A 20,473-nucleotide genomic window follows, 5' to 3' on the forward strand; every position below is an offset into this window, starting at 1 on the left:
GGCAGAGCTAAGGATTCTACATCTTCATCTGAAGGCTGCTAGTTGAAGACTGGCTTTCATGCAGCTGAGATAAGGTTCTTAAAGCCCACACCCGCAGTGAGACACATACTCCAACATGATCACACCTTCTAACAGTGCCACTCCCTGGGCTAAGCATATACAAACCATCACAATATTTAATCACAATAAAGAGAGGACACATTACCATAGAAAAGCATACTGAGTACAGCTTCCTATGATCATGTATAGACAGTACAGTAGTAAGGCCTGACAGTGCAATGGAAAGTTCCAGGACAGTAGCTGTATATGAGGGAACTCTTGGCTACATCCAGGAAACTCACACATCCACCCTCACAATCAAGGAACACGCCAACCTGGCCAGTTGGTTTCTCTATGTGGTGATGAAATGTTGGGCAGGTAGTGAGGAGGCTGTATTGATCATCGTCCTTCAAACATACAAGAAGAAATGCACCTTCAGATCCAATCTCAAAGTTTCTCTTCTTTAACCAGACATTGTTACAGACCCCTACAGCCCATTGCTCATGGTCCTTCAAATCCAGCTCCCAGTAATATTTTCCAGTGGTGAAGCTCTCTGCTCCCCAGGAAGCACGATAGGATCCAGGCACAGCCAGAACTGGGTTTTCATTGTAAGGTCTAGAGGTGAATCTTCTCACATCAAAAAGTAGGCTTGGGTTGCAGTTGAATATGATTAAATTTTGAAAGAAAATTTTCACTGTGGGAAGAGACATTTTAGTTAAAACGAATACTCATATTTGTCAGGAGAGAGAGGCAGAGACAGAGACAGAGAGACAGACAGAGACAGACAGAGACAGGGACAGAGAGACAGATCCCTAGAGATTTCCTGGGTTTTAAAAATAGAAAGTGTAAGACTGGAAGGGTAGTTATAATCCAGATAAATCAAAGTCAAGAGTTTTCCCAAAGAAACAGAATGAACACATAATGAAAAATTTTTTGAAAATCTTTAGAAGCTGCAGAGGTGGAAATCACAGCAAATAACAGCACAGTTCTGTCAGGGGCTTTAGTTACACCAGGCAAACAAGCTGTGCGCAATGCAATGAGGACCACCCCCCCCAAAGGCTCACCCCCCAGAGTCTCCATGAAATGTTATTCCTAAATCCTAGGTCTTGATTGCTCATCTTATGGTTTTGATTTAATCCCACTATGAAGATTTGTATCAAAGATAAATCTAAGCATGCATTAGAAGTTGTTCCCTAGTAGCAATTTTCTGCATTTAACTAAACCATGGTCCTCTGACAATTTTTCCTTGTGATGTTACAATCCATATTTTGATCTCCAAGTGTGATTCAGACTGCCCCATGTTGTATCAACTTATTTTACTTTTTATTTTTATTGCCTGTGATATATGGCTTTGTCTGTTTGGGTTCTTTTTTAATGATCATTTTTGTAGTTTCTTTGAGATAGGATTTCTTGCTATATACCCTTGACTGGCATGGAACTCACTATGTCAATCTATTTAGTCTCAAACTCTTAGGCAATCCTCCTGATGCCATGTTTTTCATATTGGGGTTACAAGTGGGCGCCACTATATCTTGTGAATTTTAATCTATGGAGTATAATTCACTTTCAGATGTTTCTTATATTGTCAATCTACTATCGAAGTATTTTAAAAATATTCATTTTTTAGATACATTCTTTATTTACATTTCAAATGATTTCCCCTTTCCTGGTTCCCCCCTCCCTGAAAGTCCCATATTCTTTTAAACTTAGTTTTAGAAACATGTTTTTTAAAGGATGAGATAGATTCCAGGGCTGTTTTATATTTTCTTGTTCTGAGAACTTCTGTGTACATGTTGTGAACGTTGCAATAAATGTTATATGTAAACTCTAAAAAAAATTCAACTGATAGGTGAGCATGGTTTCACATGACTTTAATTAAAGCATTTTGGAGCCAGAGGCACGTGGATCTCTGTGAGTCCCAGACCAGCCTAGTTTACAGAGCTAGTCCCAGGATATCCAGGGAAACAAAGAGAAATAATGTCTCCAAAATAAAAAATATCAATTGCTAAAATATTTTATAGAAAACATAGAAATATCTTGATAGCTTAATATATATTAAACTGTACTGAATTAATCATTCTGTGTGTCTCATTGGACAAATACTATATTTATCAGCCTGAATGACGTACATCATTTAATTGGTATTCATTAATCTTTGTTTGTAAAATGACTGTGTGCCTAAATATGATTACAATGTGGCTTAACTAGACATATCTTTTTAGGGAATTAAAATATTCATTGTACAAAGGTTATCTCCCTGCTGAACGGCACCTCTGGTCATTATATCAGTGCTGACACTCACCTTGGAAGTAGTTGAACCTTACAGTCAACCCAGTATTGGGTTGGGCACTGAGTTTTGGTTTCATACCCTGTGTCAGCTGCACTGACTCACTCCTGCAAGGAGAAGACATTGATCAGCCTATGCTACAGATATCACCCCAGTGATGAGGAGAAATCTTCAGTCAGAGCTGAAAACCTTTGTCATACAAACAAAGGTATGTATTAAAATCTTTGTCATACAAACTGACAACTGAAGTTCAATCTCAGAAACCCATGGTGTAAGGAGAGGAAAGACTCCTGAGAGTGCTCCTGTGTCCTGCACACATGTGCACTCACATAGGTATTCCTAACAAATCAAATCAATAAAAGGAAACACTTACCTGAACATTTTTCACACAGAACATTTTCTTATATTAAAGAAATCCCATGGTCAGGAGACAGGGTGGCTTCCTCTTAGATGCTCTCTCTCAAGCCCTTCCTGTTACCAACCTCTTTCCCATGCTTCCAGCCCCTTTCTTCTACTACCAGGAAAGTACAGCCCATGGGCCTCAATGATTAGGATTTGAAAATGACAAATTTTAGCTCAAGCCCATTACATACACTGCTTCACTCATAGGGAGAAAGAAAAGACACTGTCTGGTGAAGACAAACAGGCTTCATATCCATGAAAACAATCCCAAACCCATCATCCATAACTAAGTATTTTCTGTATAAAGTGTATTTGTACATTGCTAAGAGAGCTTGTTCATCTTTGTGACAATAGTTCAGGGTTATCCTGGCTTACACTGAGGATTAAACTCACCTTCTGAACAAGTCATCCAAATCCTGCAAACAAATTAAGAGAAGCTTAGATATCTGAAGGAACAGCCCAGAATGTGGATCTATATATACATAAAGATTTTTTTAGAGATTTATTTATTCATTTTATGTATATGAGTACACTCATGCTCCCTAAAGACACACCAGAAGAGGGCATCAGATCCTATTACAAATGGTTGTAAACCACCATGTGGCTGCTGGGAATTAAACTCAGGACTGCTGGAAGAGCAGACAGTGCTCTTAACTGCTCAGTCATCTCTCCAGTCCATTAAGTTTTATACCATTATATAAATATATATGTAAATTTTATTATCTTTATATAACTGTCAGTCATTGCTACACCAATTCACCTTGCAATTATATATTCATGCCCCAGAGTCCATTGTGGACTTGCACAATGGAATGAATTCTTAATGAAATCAGGCTGTGAGAATATTTGGGAAGCATATGGGTAAGAATTATACACTACTTTGTAACATGCAACTGTCTGCAAAGAGGACATTCTTTGATCTTGGACAAAAAGCATAGAATACTTTCATTAAGGGTACTTCAAAATTGTGGCCTAACCCCTACATGTTGGCTCATATCTGCAGCTTTAGAATTTTGGGTTTAGGGCTCATGAATCCTGTGAATACGAGGCCATTGTACACCACAAAAGAAGAGCATATATCAAATCCCCCACCTCCCAAAGAAATATCAAAAACACAGCTTTCAAACAGAACAAACTTATGGTAGACTACTTTAAAACTGCACTAACATCCAAGTAGAGGTAAAATGGCGTGTTTGGTAACAAGAATCACTTAATTTGGGGTTTCAAAGACACAAGCTACAAACACAAATAAATGAGATATTCCATATGGAATCTGCTGACACAATGTCAACAAGCTTGCTCTTTTTAGGATATTACAGAAATTATCTCTCCAGATTTTTCTTAAAACCTGATAATAAGTGCAGGGGATATAGAAAGGGATCTCAGATGTAAAAGTCATAGGTGTGGGCCTCAAATAATCAATCTGTTTCAAGCACTGTTCCATGCTTACCTGCAGCAGCAACACCTCAAATGGCTTCTGGGACATGGCCTTCAGCTCCTGATACAATTCTATTAGTTGACTCCTCTTGTGGACCATCATGGCTTCACTTTTCCTGAGCTCCTCTAAAATAATATTGCTTTGATTTTTCATACACTCTATATATTGATTCTCTTCTTCATGGACGGGTGGATACAGTCTGCTATACTCTTTCTTGATCATTTCCCCCCGTAGGGCCACGTAGTGCTGAAGGAAAAGGGACATCCTAGATCACATCTGGAGAGTATTTGGTCCTTTCCATTGAATTCTTCTATGTTTAAAATTCACCTACAGGATCCCATCAGGGTGCTGCACATGCTGATTTACTGTCCCCACTTTTCAGAAATTGTAAGTCATTTGATTTTATACATTTCTTCATTATTATTAGAAGAAGCAAACAAATCCATTCTTTTTTCCCTTACCATTTTCTTCTGTTAAATGAGATTCTGAGATATCTGGAAAAAAGGTTTGGACTGATAATATGTTCACTCAAAAATGCAACTTTGGGCCAGGCAGTGGTAGCACATGCCTTTAATGCCAGCACTTGGGAGGCAAAGGCAGGCAGAGTTCTGAGTTTGAGGCCAGCCTGGTCTACAGACTAAGTTCCAGGACTGCCAGAGCTACACAGGGAAAGCCTGTCTCAAAAAAACAAAAAAAGAAAACAAAAAGAAAGGAAAAGAAAAAATGCAACTTTGCATATACATAGCAACCAAAATTCCAAGTGGAGTCATAGAGTCTGGTGTACTCTGCTGAACACTCAGAAATTCGCCCATTAATGTCAAACTTTTCTACCAGATGGCTAGGTGTTTCTGTGTTCAAAATTGGATTTTGCCTTTACAAATTTAAGGTAAATATAAAAAGATTTCCTAGCATCACATCCCATGTATAATCCTCAAATTGCAAGATATCTGCCTCTGGTTCACTTTACACATCAGTCTCATACCCACCAACCACTGAAAGATTGTTCTCCTCTCTGCATTTAGAGTCTCCTGCTGTTCTTGGATCTTCTTCAATAAAGATGCCATTTGCTTTTCAAGTTTCAGCTGTAATAAATAAATAAATGTCATCCTTACATAAATAATGAGTTACCTGGCGGACAAACTCTAGCACTGAACACAATTACTTTAGAGAGGTTAGAAGAAAGATCACAGTGCTGTTTCTTTTTATTTTTATTAACTATGGAACTTTAGATTTCAGCCCATAGAATTACAAAATACAACCACCATGAGCTCAAGTAAAGTGATGGGCTGTAATTGACAACTGTCTGGATAATTAACATCCAACCCGGATCCCGGTTCTAAGCCGCTCATTCCAATGTACTTTTGGAATTTTAGTCTCATGTCATTTTCACTTTTTAAAGATGTAAATTTACCATGATTATAATTTTCAGTGACGTGAATATAATGAATCGTGAACCTAGAAATGATATTTATATGTATGCACCTCTCAAAGAATGTTTACATTTTATAGTCATTCCTCATTCCCTGCTTAAAATGTGACAAGATTTGGAGTACAGTGGATTCCTCAGAATCAGGACACGCATCTCCCTGTGGTCTGCTAAGCCTCCTTCTCTCAAGCTCTCAGCCTTTTTTTTTTTCAGAAATATTACTTACCATTTGCATACAAGCGCGTGCTCCAATAGTGCAGTGTGTGTGACCTCTGTGATCCTGGGAGTCAGAACACAATTGGCAGAGGAGGGCCCTGCTCTCACCACAGAATGTCGTCTTTCTCTCCTTGTGGGTCATGCACTTGTGCTCCTCAGAAATCAAATACTTCATGAGCCTGTTTTCTCTCACAGTGGATACCAGAATCTTCATAGTGTTGTTATTAATGAATGTCCAATGGGATGGTTGCCTACATATAGGGCAGAGGTCAGGGATTCCAATGTCTTCCAAAGAAAAGATGAGACAGGCCTTGCAGAAGGTATGGCCACACCTTAAGAAGACTGGATCCATAAAGATGCCCTGGCAAATGAAGCAGGTGAGTATTTCGTGGGGGAGTTGTGAATTGTCTGACTCCATTTTTCTGAGGGGAAAAAAGGAGAATTATTATTATTGGATCAGAGAGGAGTAGCAAGGGACTACACAAAATGTGATTCAACTTATGATTAAATTCTGATTATGGCAATACAGACATATTATTTTTGCCCAAGAATTTTCCCTACATATTGACTGATGTGACACCATTCTAGATCTAACATCTACATTCCTCCTGAAGGCTTCAGCCCACATTGGTATGTTTTTAAAGGCCAGAGACATTCCTCTCCAATGTTGTAGAGAAAATAATACCATACGGAGGAGTAATCCAAGTCCTTCTGCTCCATAGGCCGGCCTTTCACTGCAGGCATGTGCGTAAAACAGCTCCTGCATTTGTTGTCTATCCAAGAAAATACACACTACTTCATGCCTTCTCTACTAAATACTTTTGTTTGGTATCTGACTCTTATTTTCTTATTATTTAGATTCTACTGCCTCAACCCTTAGATCTTCATGGGAAATATCACTCACTTCTTTCTGCTGCAAAATGCCTAAAATAAGAATTTATGCTGTCTCCTACTTCAAGGATATCAAGGTGGGGAATAAATGGTGGCAGGAGCTCAAGGCAGCTGTTCTCATGACTTCCAAAATCAGGAAGCAAACAGCAAAGGAAAGCTTGCTCCTCAGCTCCCCTTCCCCCTTTTTCCTCATTGGAGCCCTCAACCCATGGGCTGGAGGAATGATCTCACCAACATTTAGTGTGGTTCTTCCCAACTGAATGAATCTAATCCAATAGATTTTCAAAAATATATCAGGTCATTTCTATAGCAAACCTGCTCCCCTCAGGTTGAACACAAGGGGAATTCTTTTTTAAGATTATTTATATTTTATATATGTTAGTACACTGTCATTGTCGTCGGACACACCAGAAGAGGGCTTCGGATCCCGATTAAAGATGGTTGTGGCTGCTGGGAATTGAACTCAGGACTTCTGGAAGATCAGTCAGTGCTCCTAACTGCTGAGCCATCTCTCCAGCCAACGGCAATTTTTTGTAGATACTTGTTTACTTCCTCATTTCTAAGTGAGGCTTGGTTATCTAACCAACAGGTACACATTTCCAATCTCTTTTAACTTTCACATATAGAAATAATCTCAGGCCCAGCAGTGGTGATGCATACCTTTAATCCCAGCACTTGGGAGGCAGAGGCAGGCAGATTTGAGTTCAAGGTCAGCCTTGTCTACAGATTCAGTTCCAGGATACCCAGGGCTATCTACATAGAGAAATCCTGTCTCAAAAAAAAAAGAACAAAATAAAAGAAAAGAAAGAAAAGTAAAGAAAGAAAAGTGAAAAGAAAAGGAAGAAAGAAATAAAAGAAAGAAAGAATCTCAGTTTGATTGCAACAAATTTTTGTCAAAATAATTAAGCTACTACAGTTGGACATACAGGGAATCAAATGGGTTTAGCTGGAGGTTTGGTGTATTTCCAATTCCACTATCAATATTATCAAATATTGGATTAGCAAAAACATTGGGACTTTAATGCTGCCTTCCTTAATTTAGTTAATGGTTATGTTTTCCTTTGGCATGTTTTTTTTTTGTACATTAGACATTTCACTACAAAACAAGAACACAAAGATAACCCAGATGAAATACAGAAATGAAAAATTGCACCAGATTTTAACCAGAATGTACTCTTATGAATAAGAGAGTGGTTAGTTTTCTCTACTTTAATTACATGTAACCTTCTAATCTAACATACCCAACACTAGCAGGAATAGCCAATTCTACCATGATCGTACACTTAAGTACCCATTTATACTGTGAGATCTTCCCTCCTGTAATTTATTTTATTTTATTTTGGGGGGGTTTTTGGATTTGGTTTTTTTCGAGACAGGGTTTCTCTGTATAGCCCTGGCTATCCAGGAACTCACTCTGTAGACCAGGCTTGCCTTGTACTCAAATCTGCCTGCCTCTGCCTCCCAAGTGCTGGGATTAAAGGTGTGCACCACCAACGCCTGGCTCCTCCTGTAATTTGTAACAGAAGAACAAAGAAAAGTCTTTTGCTGAAAATTGAGTTTTTATTTCTATACTTTCCTAGATATCTTTAAATTCCAATGTCCTTAAACTATTCAGGGCATTTGTTAAGCATAAAATGCTCTTGAAATATTTAAAATTTAGACAAAGCACAAAATTGAAAAGTATCATGAAACTATCTTTCAATATAATACATCAGATCAACTAAAATGTGCATAATGATAAATTTAAAATTATCTATAACCTTAAGCCACATTATATCCCAAGAAAGAAATCCAAAGGCAAACTGAATCAAGTTTTGCTGAATAGCAAAATATAACTTCTAAGCAAACACCTGTTTTTATTCAGTTAAAAATAGAGACTATGAAGGAATTTTCTCTTGTAAATTGTGCACTTACCCAAGCAATTATCCCCGTGCTCAGCAATGCTTGGTAGCAATACAATACTGGCTCAGTTCTGAGATCAGATCCTCAGAGCGCAGGGGTCTAGCAGTGTCTGGACCGGAAGGTTGAAAGCACACTGTGGTCTGATCTGAAATAGAATGAATCTGGTGGGCCATAGGACTGTGCTTAGAGTCTCGAAAGGCCACTCCCACTTCCGCCCATGGTGGCTTTTACTGATGCTTCCAATGGGTGAGCTTCTCTAAGTGGGATTATCTAAATGGATTGGAAGATTGAACTAACACCTTGACCAATCTCCACAAGCAAATCTCCCCCAAGGGATTTGCTGAATCACTGTATAGTTTAGTGTGGTAGCTCACACCTTTACCCAGAGTTCACGGAATTAGAATGCTGAACCAGGAGGATTTCTAGTTAAAGGCTTTCCTAGAATGTGCAGTGAGAAATTTTCTAAAGAAAAATATTAGTAATTTTACAACACTGTTTTACTGTAACTACATATTATGCAATGTGCTTATACTTTGATACTTTGATTTTCATCAATGGTGACATCATTAATCTCTCATTCTAACAAATATCAACATGAACATCTTTTTAGTTCTTTGGAGGATTTTTACAACTTCTTTTGCTCATATTGATCTCAACTGCTACCTCTTCCAAGTCTACCCCATTTACTAACTCGACTTTCGGTTCTAAAAGGTGGAAAATGCATGAATCTCCCTCTGTCTACTTTTGACTGCGTATAGTGACAGTAGACTTCAAAGATGCCTAGCTCCCAATCTGTTGAGTTCACATTAACCAAACAGTTGTGTGTTAATGTTGTAGATGTGAAATAACTAGGAACCTTCCACATCTCAGTCAGGCTTTTGCATGCTTTGCATCTGGATGGTTTATTTTTTAATATGTTCTTAGTTAAAATAAATTCCATAGTTTTTCATCTCTCTTCCTTTCTTACAGGTCCTTCACAGAGGTGGTTACCAGAGCTTCAGCTAGGATTTTAGGTAGATTCTCAAAGGTCAAAATGTCATGGTTTGGGTAGTTTTTTTCCTCCTCAAATGATTTAGTCAAGAGGGGAAAAATCCTCACAAGAAAAATTCTAGCCACTTGAGTTATACTTAATTCCAGATGTAGTCAAATTACTATCAAGAACAGTCATCACAAGGGCTGAGCACTTTGTATTGGGTGATCAGTTAGAAAGCTTATCCCTGATACAGGCTAATTCATTGTCTAGGTGTCAGAGCTAAGGACTTTACCTCAGCAGCCAAAGAGCAGAGAAGCAGAATGCCTGCCCTCACTCACTCCTTTCTTTTATTCCTGTGTGCCTAATCTATTGGATTGATGCTCACAGGATGGCTATTCCCTCTTGTTCTCTGAAAGGCCCTCATAGACATACCCAAGGGAATAGCCTGTTGATTTCCTAGGCATTTCTTTTTTTTTCCTTGAAAATAAATTTTTCTCATGAAGCAGGTTTCCCATTTACAGCTGCCCATTATTGGGTTTGATGCACTGAAGACAACAAATTCCTTTAATATGTAGAGACATTCCATAATTGCTCTAACTCTAGAGAATCATGACTGATACAGAAGTTGGTACTGGGGCCTAGAGTATTACTGTGATAAGCGTTTTCATGTTTTTGTTTGGAAGAATGTTGATTTGGTGACTTTGGTTGTGGAAAGCAGTGAAGTGCTTTAAGTTGGGCTTAGTGAACCATTCTAGTAGGAATATGGAAGACATTGGTGCTGAAGGTGATTTGAACTGTGGGAAAAGAATGTCAGTATGAGGCCTAGAAGCTGTTCTTGTCGTATTTAGTGGGAAAATGTGCCTGCCTTTTGCCCTAGGCTTTTATCTTCCCTAGTTTTAAGAGTCTGCCTGAGGGTAGGTTGAAGAGACTCAGATTAATTGCATTGACACGTCTCTTGTCAATTGGATGGAAGTCTCAAAAATGCCCAGCATGGACTTTGTTCTCTAATTAAGTCTCATGAAGAGTGATTTGAACAAGTATAGAAAGCTTTGAAAGAAAAAATATAAAATGTTTTATTCAAGTATTAAAGGGGGCGCCAGCTGGGCAGTGGTGGTGCAGGCCTTTAATCCCAGCACTTGGAAAGCAGAGGCAGGCGAATTTCTAAGTTTGGGGCCAGCCTGGTCTACAGACTTAGTTCAAGGACATCCAGGAATATACTGAGGAACTCAGTCTAGAAAAAAAAAAACCTAGAAACAGACAACAACAAAAACAAAACAACAAAAGGGGTTGCACTAGGAAGCGAAATGGAGCTTGATCGTGATTTCTAGGCTATTACATTAAATAAAGGGAGTGGTGATCTTGGAGCAAGATTCCCCCCCCCAGCTAAATTTAGGTCCAGGCATGGTGATACACGCCTTCAATCTCCACATTAAGGACACAGAGCCATGCAGATCTCAGAGATAAATGTGCAGAACAAGCCGGGCGGAGGTGGCACACGCCTGTAATCCCAGCACTCTGGGAGGCAGAGGTAGGCAGATTTCTGAGTTCGAGGCCAGCCTGGTCTACAGAGTGAGTTCCAGGACACCCAGAGCTATACAGAGAAACCCTGTCTCAAAAAAAACAACCCCCCCCAAAATATGTACAGAACAAGTTCCAGTACAGACAAGTTTAGGCAGTGAAGCAGGTGGCAAACAGAAAGCTAGTGATAATGAAATAGAACAAGGGGGCCATGCCCCATATCCTTCATGCAGCAGAACTCAGCAGCTTCTGTCACTTAGACCTGGCTTTAGAGTCAGAAATAGAAGGGACTATTGGGGTAATTGATGCTGGTTAGCTGGAGCTACGAAATTAGAGGGGATTAAAAAAAGGCCAGCATCACTGAGGTGAAATCTTCTAGGAAGTGTTTTCTCAGAGTACAAAGAAGTTGTGTTCCAGAGATAGCTAAGGCTGTACCTGGTACTGCAGCTGGAACTGATAGTGTGAAATCACCCAGGTGTTACAGAATTTGAAGGTCTGCAGGAGTTGTGGAGTAAGCTGAGGCTTGCACATCCCTGACTTGTAACATGAATTGCTTGCTGTTTCCTTCCACACAAGTGTTTGGCTCTAGTGGTTTCAAAAGTTATAACAATATATAGTTCATTTAATTGTTTGCTTGTTCCCTTAGAAACAGTTCTTAATATTGCATTATCTGAAAAACAGACATCTTTGTTAAAGATTTATTTTTTTATTATATGCAAATATACTGTAGCTGTCTTGAGATACCCCAAAAGAGGGCATCAGATCTCATTACTAATGATTGTGAGCCACCATGTGGTTACTGGGATTTGAACTCAGGACCTCCTTCTGCTCCTGCCATATTGTCATAGGCACACAAATGTACACATGGCCTAAGGTGTCTGTGTAATGCCTATTCACAAAATATGGTGACCTTCCTGAAGCACCATTCTGACTCTGATTACTAACTGGAAATAGGAAATGAGATCATTTTTTTTTTTGAATCAGAAAGAAATTTATTGTCCTATTTATTATAGACTAAAAAAAACCTATGAAAATGGAGAAGCTCTAGAAAACTCTTTGCCTCCTTTGTGTTTTTATTTATTTTATTTTTTTATTTAATTATTTTTTATTCGATATAATTTTTTATTTACATTTCAAATGATTTCCCCTTTTCTAGCCCCCCACTCCCCGAAAGTCCCGTAAGCCCCCCTCTCTTCCCCTGTCCTCCCACCCATCCCTTCCCACTTCCCCGTTCTGGTTTTGCCGAATACTGCTTCACTGAGTTTTTCCAGAACAAGGGGCCACTCCTCCTTTCTTCTTGTACCTCATTTGATGTGTGGATTATATTTTGGGTATTCCAGTTTTCTAGGTTAATATCCACTTATTAGTGAGTGCATACCATGATTCCTTATGTAAATTCTCTTGTTATTGTGATGAGTGTTAACACAGAAGATTTAAGCTACAGGTTTAGAGAGATGGCTCAGCAGTTAAGAGCACTGACTGCTTTTCCAGAGGTCCTGAGTTCAATTAACAGCAACCACACAGTTGCTCACAACCATCTTGTAATGAGATCTAGTGCCCTCTTCTGGTGTGTCTGAAGACAGATACAGTGTACTTTATTGTGTTTATTTATTTACTTATTTATTTATGATGAAATAAATAAATCTTTTTTAAAAAAGATTAAAAAGACATACCAAAATCATTTAGAAAATGACATTCATCTAGTAACCTTAAAAACCTAATTCTGAGCCAGGCATGGTGGCTCATGCCTGTAATCCTAGCACTTGGGAGGCAGAGACAGGCAGATTTCTGAGTTCAAGGCCAATCTGGTCTATTGAGTGACTTCCAGGACAGCCAGGACTACACAGAGAAACCCTGTCCCAAAACAACAACAATAACAACAAACCAAAAAAAAAACAAAAAAAAAACAAAACAAGACAAAACAAAAAAACCTAATAATGTGACTGTGTATATGGCTCAGTAAAGCATTTTCTTTGCAAGCCCATGTACCCAAGATCGATTCACTCCCAGAACCACATAAAAAAAAAGATGTTCGTTGTGGCACATGGCTATAGTTTCAGAGCTGGGAGCTGGAGGATCTCCTTGTGCTCAGCCAGTCTAGCCTCATTTGTGAGCTCCAGATCAATAAAAGACCCTTTCTCAAAGGAAAAAAAATGGTGTTCGTGGGACAACACTTAAGGCTGTCCTTCATCATCCACATACATGTGCATACATGAGCAGGGCTGCTTGGTTTCACCTGCATAGTTCTGTCCTCCAAGGTCCCTTTAGAGGTGCCCCTGCCATCTGGGCTACAGTTAGGGTGAGGTCAAGGCCACTCCCAGCTGCCAACCATGCGTGCCAACCAACTAGGCTGGAAGTCAGAGGAGACCTCACCTCCAACTGCTGTTGTTCCTTTGAATTCTGGCGCCACTCCCACTCCACATCAAGTTCAGTGGGTCTCCAGACTTGGAATAGACAGGTGGTGCGGAGCCTGTGGTAGTGCACACAGAACAGGATAGGCACTTGGCAGGTGCTCACCATGCCCTGGAATGCCCTGGAAGAAAAGACCACTGAGAACAGCTCCAGACAGTGCTCCAGGAAAGGCCACGCCCATGTGTTCTTCCGTCCAATCGGTGCTAGAGGGAGGGGCATCCTCCATTTCCCTCAACTGAAGGTATAATGGGAGCTGCTTGGAAAGCTAAGCATTCCTTCTTTTCTGTAGGTGTGTGGTTTAAGTGCCCGGAGGGCCAACCAAAATGTGGACATGCAAAGTGAATTTAGAGGCTCCGGGTCTGTGGAGCAGGGTACCCATGTAAACTTCCTAGGGGAAATGTGCAGCAGCAAAAGGGATTTCTGGATTGGAGCCTAGGTCCTGGGGAGATTGGGACTGGACAGCCTGGTTGAAGGCTGCTTGCTTTCTGGTTCCTTGGTCCCACCTTGGGTGGGTTCTTATACAGCAGGGTTTGCAGAAAAATATGCTAGGCCTCTTGTGCTATTCAGAAGGTACTGGTGACACCCAAGAGAAACACAAATCCTCTCACCTGAACAATGGCGACATCATTCCTCATATGGTCAAAACAGCTGCAAAACGATGCCAAGTTAAGGGCAATATAGCTTAGTTTTCTACTTGAAGTATTAGAGCAATAGGAAGTAGAGTGTGCTGCTTAGAATTTGTTTCTTTTCCTTAGGTGGAGGGGAGCCCATAGCATCCAAGAGAATTTGTAACAGAAAGTAACTTGATTAAAACCTGACTCTTTTGAAAGGTGTGTAAGAAACCTAGATTTATATTTTTGTCAGCATACATTTTTACCATTGTGAATTAGCGTCAGCTTCCTGTAAATGTTTTCTGAAATAGTGCTGGTTAACTAAAGCCAACCAACTACCCTTGCTTTTTCAATTTGGAATGACTGTAGTGAATGCATAGGGTACAAATTAAAGTTGTGGGACGTACCTGGTCTGAACAGTGATGAACTATATCCAGAAGTTGATGACCTGAAGACAAATACAGCTTCTGAGAGAAGACCATTGTGCTTTATTGAAGTGGTCTTGTTCACTCTTTCTATGCAGTTCATATTAATAGTGTGTCACTGTACTTCTTTCTTTCTGCCAGCAGGGAATGCCAACCCATTGGGATGTCTGTGGCCTGTAAAGATCCTAGAGCAGGAGTGCATGTGAGTGCTTCTCTGGTTTGTTTTCTGCTGAACTTTTTTTTTTTTTTTGGTTTGTTTTAAAGACTTATTTATTTTTATGTATAAGTACACTGAAGCTGTCTTCAGAAGCACCGGAAGAAGGCATCATCAGATATGTGTAAGGATGGCTGTGAGTCACCATGTGCTTGCTGGTGTTTGAACTCAGGACCTTTGGAAGAACAGTTGGTGCTCTTCCCCGCTGAGCCATTTTTCCAGCCCTGTGTTGAACTTAATGAAGTTGGTCTAGTCTATGATAATCCTATCATGAACCTGATTTCCTTTTGAAAAACCACAACTATGGATCTGGCTTCTGAGATGGACCATTACAAAGGTCTGTTGTGTTCTGTTTTAATTTTGGCAGTTATGTAATGCCTGTGTTTCTTTGTTTTTTATTTTTAGGGCCAGTGACACAAGATTTGAGAATGAAAACTAGATGTGATAAACATCCAGAAAAGGCAGAGACAAGAAGAAAATGCACAGTATTAGTACTGGGATGTTTGAGATGGGGTCTCCATGGCCCTGGCTGTCCCTGTTAATCTGTCTAGTGATCAGGACAGCATCTGGTATGGCCTGCAGAGTTGATTCTTGTACATTTTTTGTGGGCTGTATGTAAATGGATTGTTTTGCCAATCCATTGAGGGTACTCTGTTCTGTGAAGGTTGTGGTGAGCTGACACAGCTGTACAGACTGAGCATAGTGAATGCAATCATGAACTTAAAGCAGCAGGTCACCATCTCAGTGATTATAAACTTGATCGTGAGCTATTTCCTTAGGCATCCCACAGTGGATATTTGAGAATGCTGCAATAAACATCCAGTTGCATGTATTTCTTCAATTCAGTTTGTGTCAGAAGATTAACCAGAGTGCCCTGGTACATGTTCCACTTCCATGGTTATTGAGTTTTCAGAGCTAATGGTCTTTGACTGATTGGTCTTTATTCCACCTGTCTCTGCTTCCCAAGCGGTAAGAATAAGTGGGCTTTAATTTCTAAATTCTTAACTGCTGCATACTTCCATTTTCCTTTGTGGTAATTGACAAGGGTTGAACTTGATTTTTTTTATTGGCAACAGTATCTCAAAATTGTCCTGATACTCAACTATAGAGATGGCCTCAGTTTAAAGAAAAAGCCACCATGCCTACCCTTAGAATACTATAAAATTGGTAGACTTCAATTTTTTGTTACCTATATAAAGTAGTGTCACTGGTTATGGATAAATTCTTCTGGTATGCCGTTGCTTTGTGGTAACACTTTTCATGACAGTTCTCAGTATCCCTGGCTATCTGAACTCTGAACTTGGCTGATCTTGAACTCGATCCTCCTGCCTCCCCAACTCTTGGATTAAAAGCATGTCAGTCCACCCCTCTACCTAGTTTATTATTAAAGTCAAGGTCTTAAAATGATTTTTCACACTAAGCACCAGGAATCTAGTTTGTGTTGTTTTTTTCCCCCTATATATGTTAAGTTTTCCTGGTAGCATTGGTGAAAACTTGCTACATTTGAAAAATGAGTTTTCCTGTGATACAAAGTTCTTTGTGGATTCTCTACATTAGGTGCAGCTGAATGTTTAGTCAGGTAGCTTATTTTTTAGGATGTCAGAATTCTGTTTGATACTGTTTTTTTTCCTTGTTCCTACATTCTGTTTTGCTATATCACATGTTATTTGTTGTGCCTCCTTTTTATTTATTTGAAGAAATATGAATTTCCCTTTTTTTTTTCTCTTTATTTTGGGTTTTTCGAGACAGAGTTTTTCTGTGTGACCCTGGCTGTCCTGGAACTCACTCTGTAGACCAGGCTCAGGAAATTCATGCTGGGCAGTGGTGGTGCAAGCCTTTAATCCCAGCACTCTGGGAGGCAGAGGCAGGTGGATTTCTGAGTTTGAGGCCAGCCTGGTCTACAGAGTGAGTTCTAAGATAGCCAGATCTATACAGGGAAAACCTGTCATGAAAAAACCAAATCCAAAAAAACCTATATATATACAGGATGCTGAATAAAATCAAAAGCAACCTTACAGAAATAGAAAACACAAGTGAAGATTTTCTATGTTGGTTGATTACTTTGGAAGAGTGCATCACTGTTTAGACCTGGAGCTCCTTCACACCAAACTGGTCTTAGGAATTTTTGGCAATCCTGCCTCCCAACTGTAGATTACAGGTAGGTGTCACCAAGCTAGCCAGAGAATCCTTCCTATTAAAGGATTAAACAAATGGAGGCCAAACCAGTTGAACTTTAGGAAACATACAGCTAGCCTTAAGGAACTGCATGAATAAAGCATGGTATGGTTTCAGATGTATTTGTGATACAATGGGATCTTGGTATTAATGGGATGGGAAGAAATGGAATGCAAGATAAGGCTAAATGCTAAGTACATTGTAGTTTCTGAGTAGATGGGTTCAAATTGCAATGGTTTTCAGTAAGAAACTGTGATAATAATTTGATGTGTTTATTGTACATTGCAAGAGAAACATGGTCAGTTTTTATAGGTTGGGGATTAGGGGTGTTATGTTTACGTGTGTAATTGCACTTTTAGGACAGAAGGGGGTGCTGAATCTCATGCTAGAGTTCAGATGCTGTGAGGGAGCTGGGTCCTGAACTTGGGTCCTGAAATCAGTAAGCACATTTTACCATTGAGCCATCCTTATTATTGACCTGAACAAGAGGCAAGTCCAAACAAGGCATCGTTTTAGTGGGAAGTAAAATTAGTTTCCATTAAATTTACTAACTCAAACCTTTTAATACACACTGGATGACATTTTTGACTAAACCTTTTAATTACAGATTCTGACTGAATAATTCTTTTTGTTAATAAAGGGCTTATACTAGTTATCATCCCTGACATCTAGCTTGTTAAGAAACCTACCTGAGAGCTCAATAGAGACTCAAGTCTTAAAAAAACTGGGGTGTGGGTCTGCGGCTGGAGAGATGGCTGCAGTTCAAAGAACCTGGGTGTTGACAGTACACACTTTTAATCCAGGCACTCCTGGTTCCAGCCTCGCACAGTCCCTCACCCTAACACCACTCTCCACCGCTTAGAGAGTGGAAATTCCCCCATCCCCAGAATCCCAGAGATGGCTCAGCAGTTAATAGCACTGACAGTTCTGCAAAAAGTCATGTGATCAATTCCCAGCAACCACAAAGAGGCTCACAGCCATCTATAGTGCAATCTGATGGCCTCTTTGGGCATGCAGGTGCACACTCTGATTGAGAAATATATTTAGATAGTTTTCTTTTGTTTGAATCAGGGTCTCAATATGAAGCTCTCTGGAACTTAAGTTTGTAGGCCTGGCTGGCCTTGAACCACAGATTGCCCTGCCTCTGACTCCAGACTGCTGGGAATGAAGGTGAATGTATCCTTCTTAATTAATGGCTTCTTGGCATCACTCCTCAGGAGGTCTGCCTGGGTAATATAAGGGAACAAGCTGAGCTGGGTGCTGGTGGCAGGCAGTTCTCTGTGAGCTGAGGACAACCAGGGCTACACAGATAAACCCTTTCTTAGGAAAAAGAAAACCTTTATATATTTATGCACACACACATAAATATAAAAATGCAAAAGGAAAGACTGCTTTGGGACTATTTCTGTTATTACTAGAGGAAGCAGACCCCTGCCTCTCAGGTTGAGTAGTAGAAACCCAAAAGGAATCAAAGACTTAAGTGTAAGACTTTCAAATATGAAGTCAATTTTCTGAACTAAAAGGTTACTACTTACTATTTGGCACAGGAGAAGAAAGTGACAGGTTATAAAATCAACTCAAACAAATCAGTGGCCTTCCTATACTCAAAGGATAAGCAGGCTGAGAAAGAAATTAGGGAAATGACCCCCTTCACAATAGCCACAAACAGTATAAAGTATCTTGGGGTGACTCTTTCCAAAACATGTGAAAGATCTGTATGACAAGAACTTCAAGACTCTGAAGAAGGAAATGGAAGAAGACCTCAAAAAATGGGAAAACCTCCCATGCTCATGGATCGGCAGGATCAATATAGTTAAAATGGCCATTTTGCCAAAAGCAATATACAGATTCAATGCAATACCCATCAAAATCCCAACTCAATTCTTCACAGAGTTAGAAAGAGCAATTCTCAATTTCATCTGGAATAACAAAAAACCCAGGATAGCTAAAACTGTTCTCAGCAACAAAAGAAATTCTCGGGGAATCAGTATCCCTGACCTCAAGCAATACTACAGAGCAATAGTGTTAAAAACTGCATGGTATTGGTACAGTGACAGGCAGGAGGATCAATGGAACAGGATTGAAGATCCAGAAATGAACCCACACACCTATGGCCACTTGATCCTCGACAAAGGGGCTGAAAACATCCAATGGAAAAAAGATAGACTTTTCAACAAATGGTGCTGGTTCAACTGGAGGTCAGCATGCAGAAGAATGTGAATTGATCCATCCTTGTCTCCTTGTACTAAGCTCAAATCCAAATGGATCAAGGACCTCCACATAAAGCCAGACACTCTGAAGCTAATAGAAAAGAAACTGGGGAAGACCCTTGAGAACATCGGTATAGGGAGAAAGTTTCTGAACAGAACACCAATAGCATATGCTCTAAGATCAAGAATTGACAAATGGGACCTCATAAAATTACAAAGTTTCTGTACGGCAAAGGAATGCCTCCTTCTTAATTAAAGGCTTCTCGGCATCACTCCTCAGGAGGTGAGCCTGAGTAATATAAGGGAACAAGCTGAGCTGGGTGCTGGTGGCAGGCAGTTCTCTGTGAGCTGAGGACAACCAGGGCTACACAGAGAAACCTTTTCTTTGGAAACAGAAAACCTTTATATATTTATGCGCACACACATAAATATAAAAATGCAAAAGGAAAGACTCTTTGGGGACTATTTCTGTTATCACTAGAGGGAGCAGACCCCTGCCTCTCAGGTTGAGTAGTAGAAACCCCAAAGGTATCAAAGACTTAATTGTAGGACTTTCAAATATGAAGCCACTTTTCTGAACTAAAAGGTTACTACTTACTGTTGGGCACAGGAGGAGAAAGTATTCCTAAAAGCTTATCTCAAACTGAAGGTTTGGGACTGGACAGATGACTCTGCTTTAGAGAGAGTATTACCGTTCTTGAGGACCTGTGTTCAAATCTCAACACTAATCTCTACTCTGGCTCCAACTCGAAGGGGGGACCAACACCTCTGATTTCTATGGGCACCTGCACTCACACATTGCACAGGTGCACAGACATGCCTAAAAACAAAATCTTAAAAACAAACTGAAGCCCAGACTGGATAACTGCACCTGCTCCAATAAAGAAACATCAACTGGTAAAGGGCCTTCCTGTCAAGCCTGACTGAGTGGAGTCCCACAAACCACACTGTGAAGGAGAAACCAACCTGTCCTCTTGCCTTCATGTTCATTACATGGTACAGCTTGATAGACACGCAAAACAAGTAAAAATAATGATAGGGGAAAAGAGGGTTTATTTAAAGAGATGGAAGGATAGAAGAGAGACTCAGTGGGAGAGGAAGGCCCTAGCCTCTCAGACTTGCACCACAGTAAGGGGATAACTAAGAAGTGGCAGGGGATGGAGGATTTGGGATGGGTTGACCAGGTGGGGAGTAGTGAGTGGGATATAAAATGAATAATTTTAAAAAATAAATTTAAGAAAAACTGGGGTACAGACCAAAGCAGAATTCTCAACAGATGAATCTTAAATGCTGAGAAGCACTTAAAAAATGTACATCCTTAGTTATCAGATAAG

General features: G+C 39.9%; 1 protein-coding gene and 1 non-coding gene across 2 annotated transcripts; one reads left to right on the forward strand and one right to left on the reverse strand.

The window, feature by feature from the left end:
- Window positions 1–239: 239 nt before the first annotated feature.
- LOC127690107 (tripartite motif-containing protein 43C-like) lies at window positions 240–6,226 on the reverse strand. The gene is made up of 6 exons (XM_052189663.1): window positions 5,819–6,226; window positions 5,153–5,248; window positions 4,179–4,412; window positions 3,122–3,144; window positions 2,342–2,433; window positions 240–733 (listed from the first exon to the last, which is right to left on the reverse strand). Exons 1-6 carry the CDS (start codon window positions 6,224–6,226, stop codon window positions 240–242), a joined length of 1,347 nt encoding a protein of 448 aa, XP_052045623.1.
- Window positions 6,227–15,005: 8,779 nt separating this feature from the next.
- LOC127690314 (small nucleolar RNA SNORD50) lies at window positions 15,006–15,077 on the forward strand. Its single transcript, XR_007979042.1, has one exon. It is a non-coding gene; the product is annotated as a small nucleolar RNA SNORD50 (small nucleolar RNA).
- The last annotated feature ends 5,396 nt before the right edge of the window (window positions 15,078–20,473 follow it).

Source organism: Apodemus sylvaticus, chromosome 7 (assembly GCF_947179515.1).
Source record: "Apodemus sylvaticus chromosome 7, mApoSyl1.1, whole genome shotgun sequence".
Lineage (NCBI taxonomy): Eukaryota > Metazoa > Chordata > Mammalia > Rodentia > Muridae > Apodemus > Apodemus sylvaticus.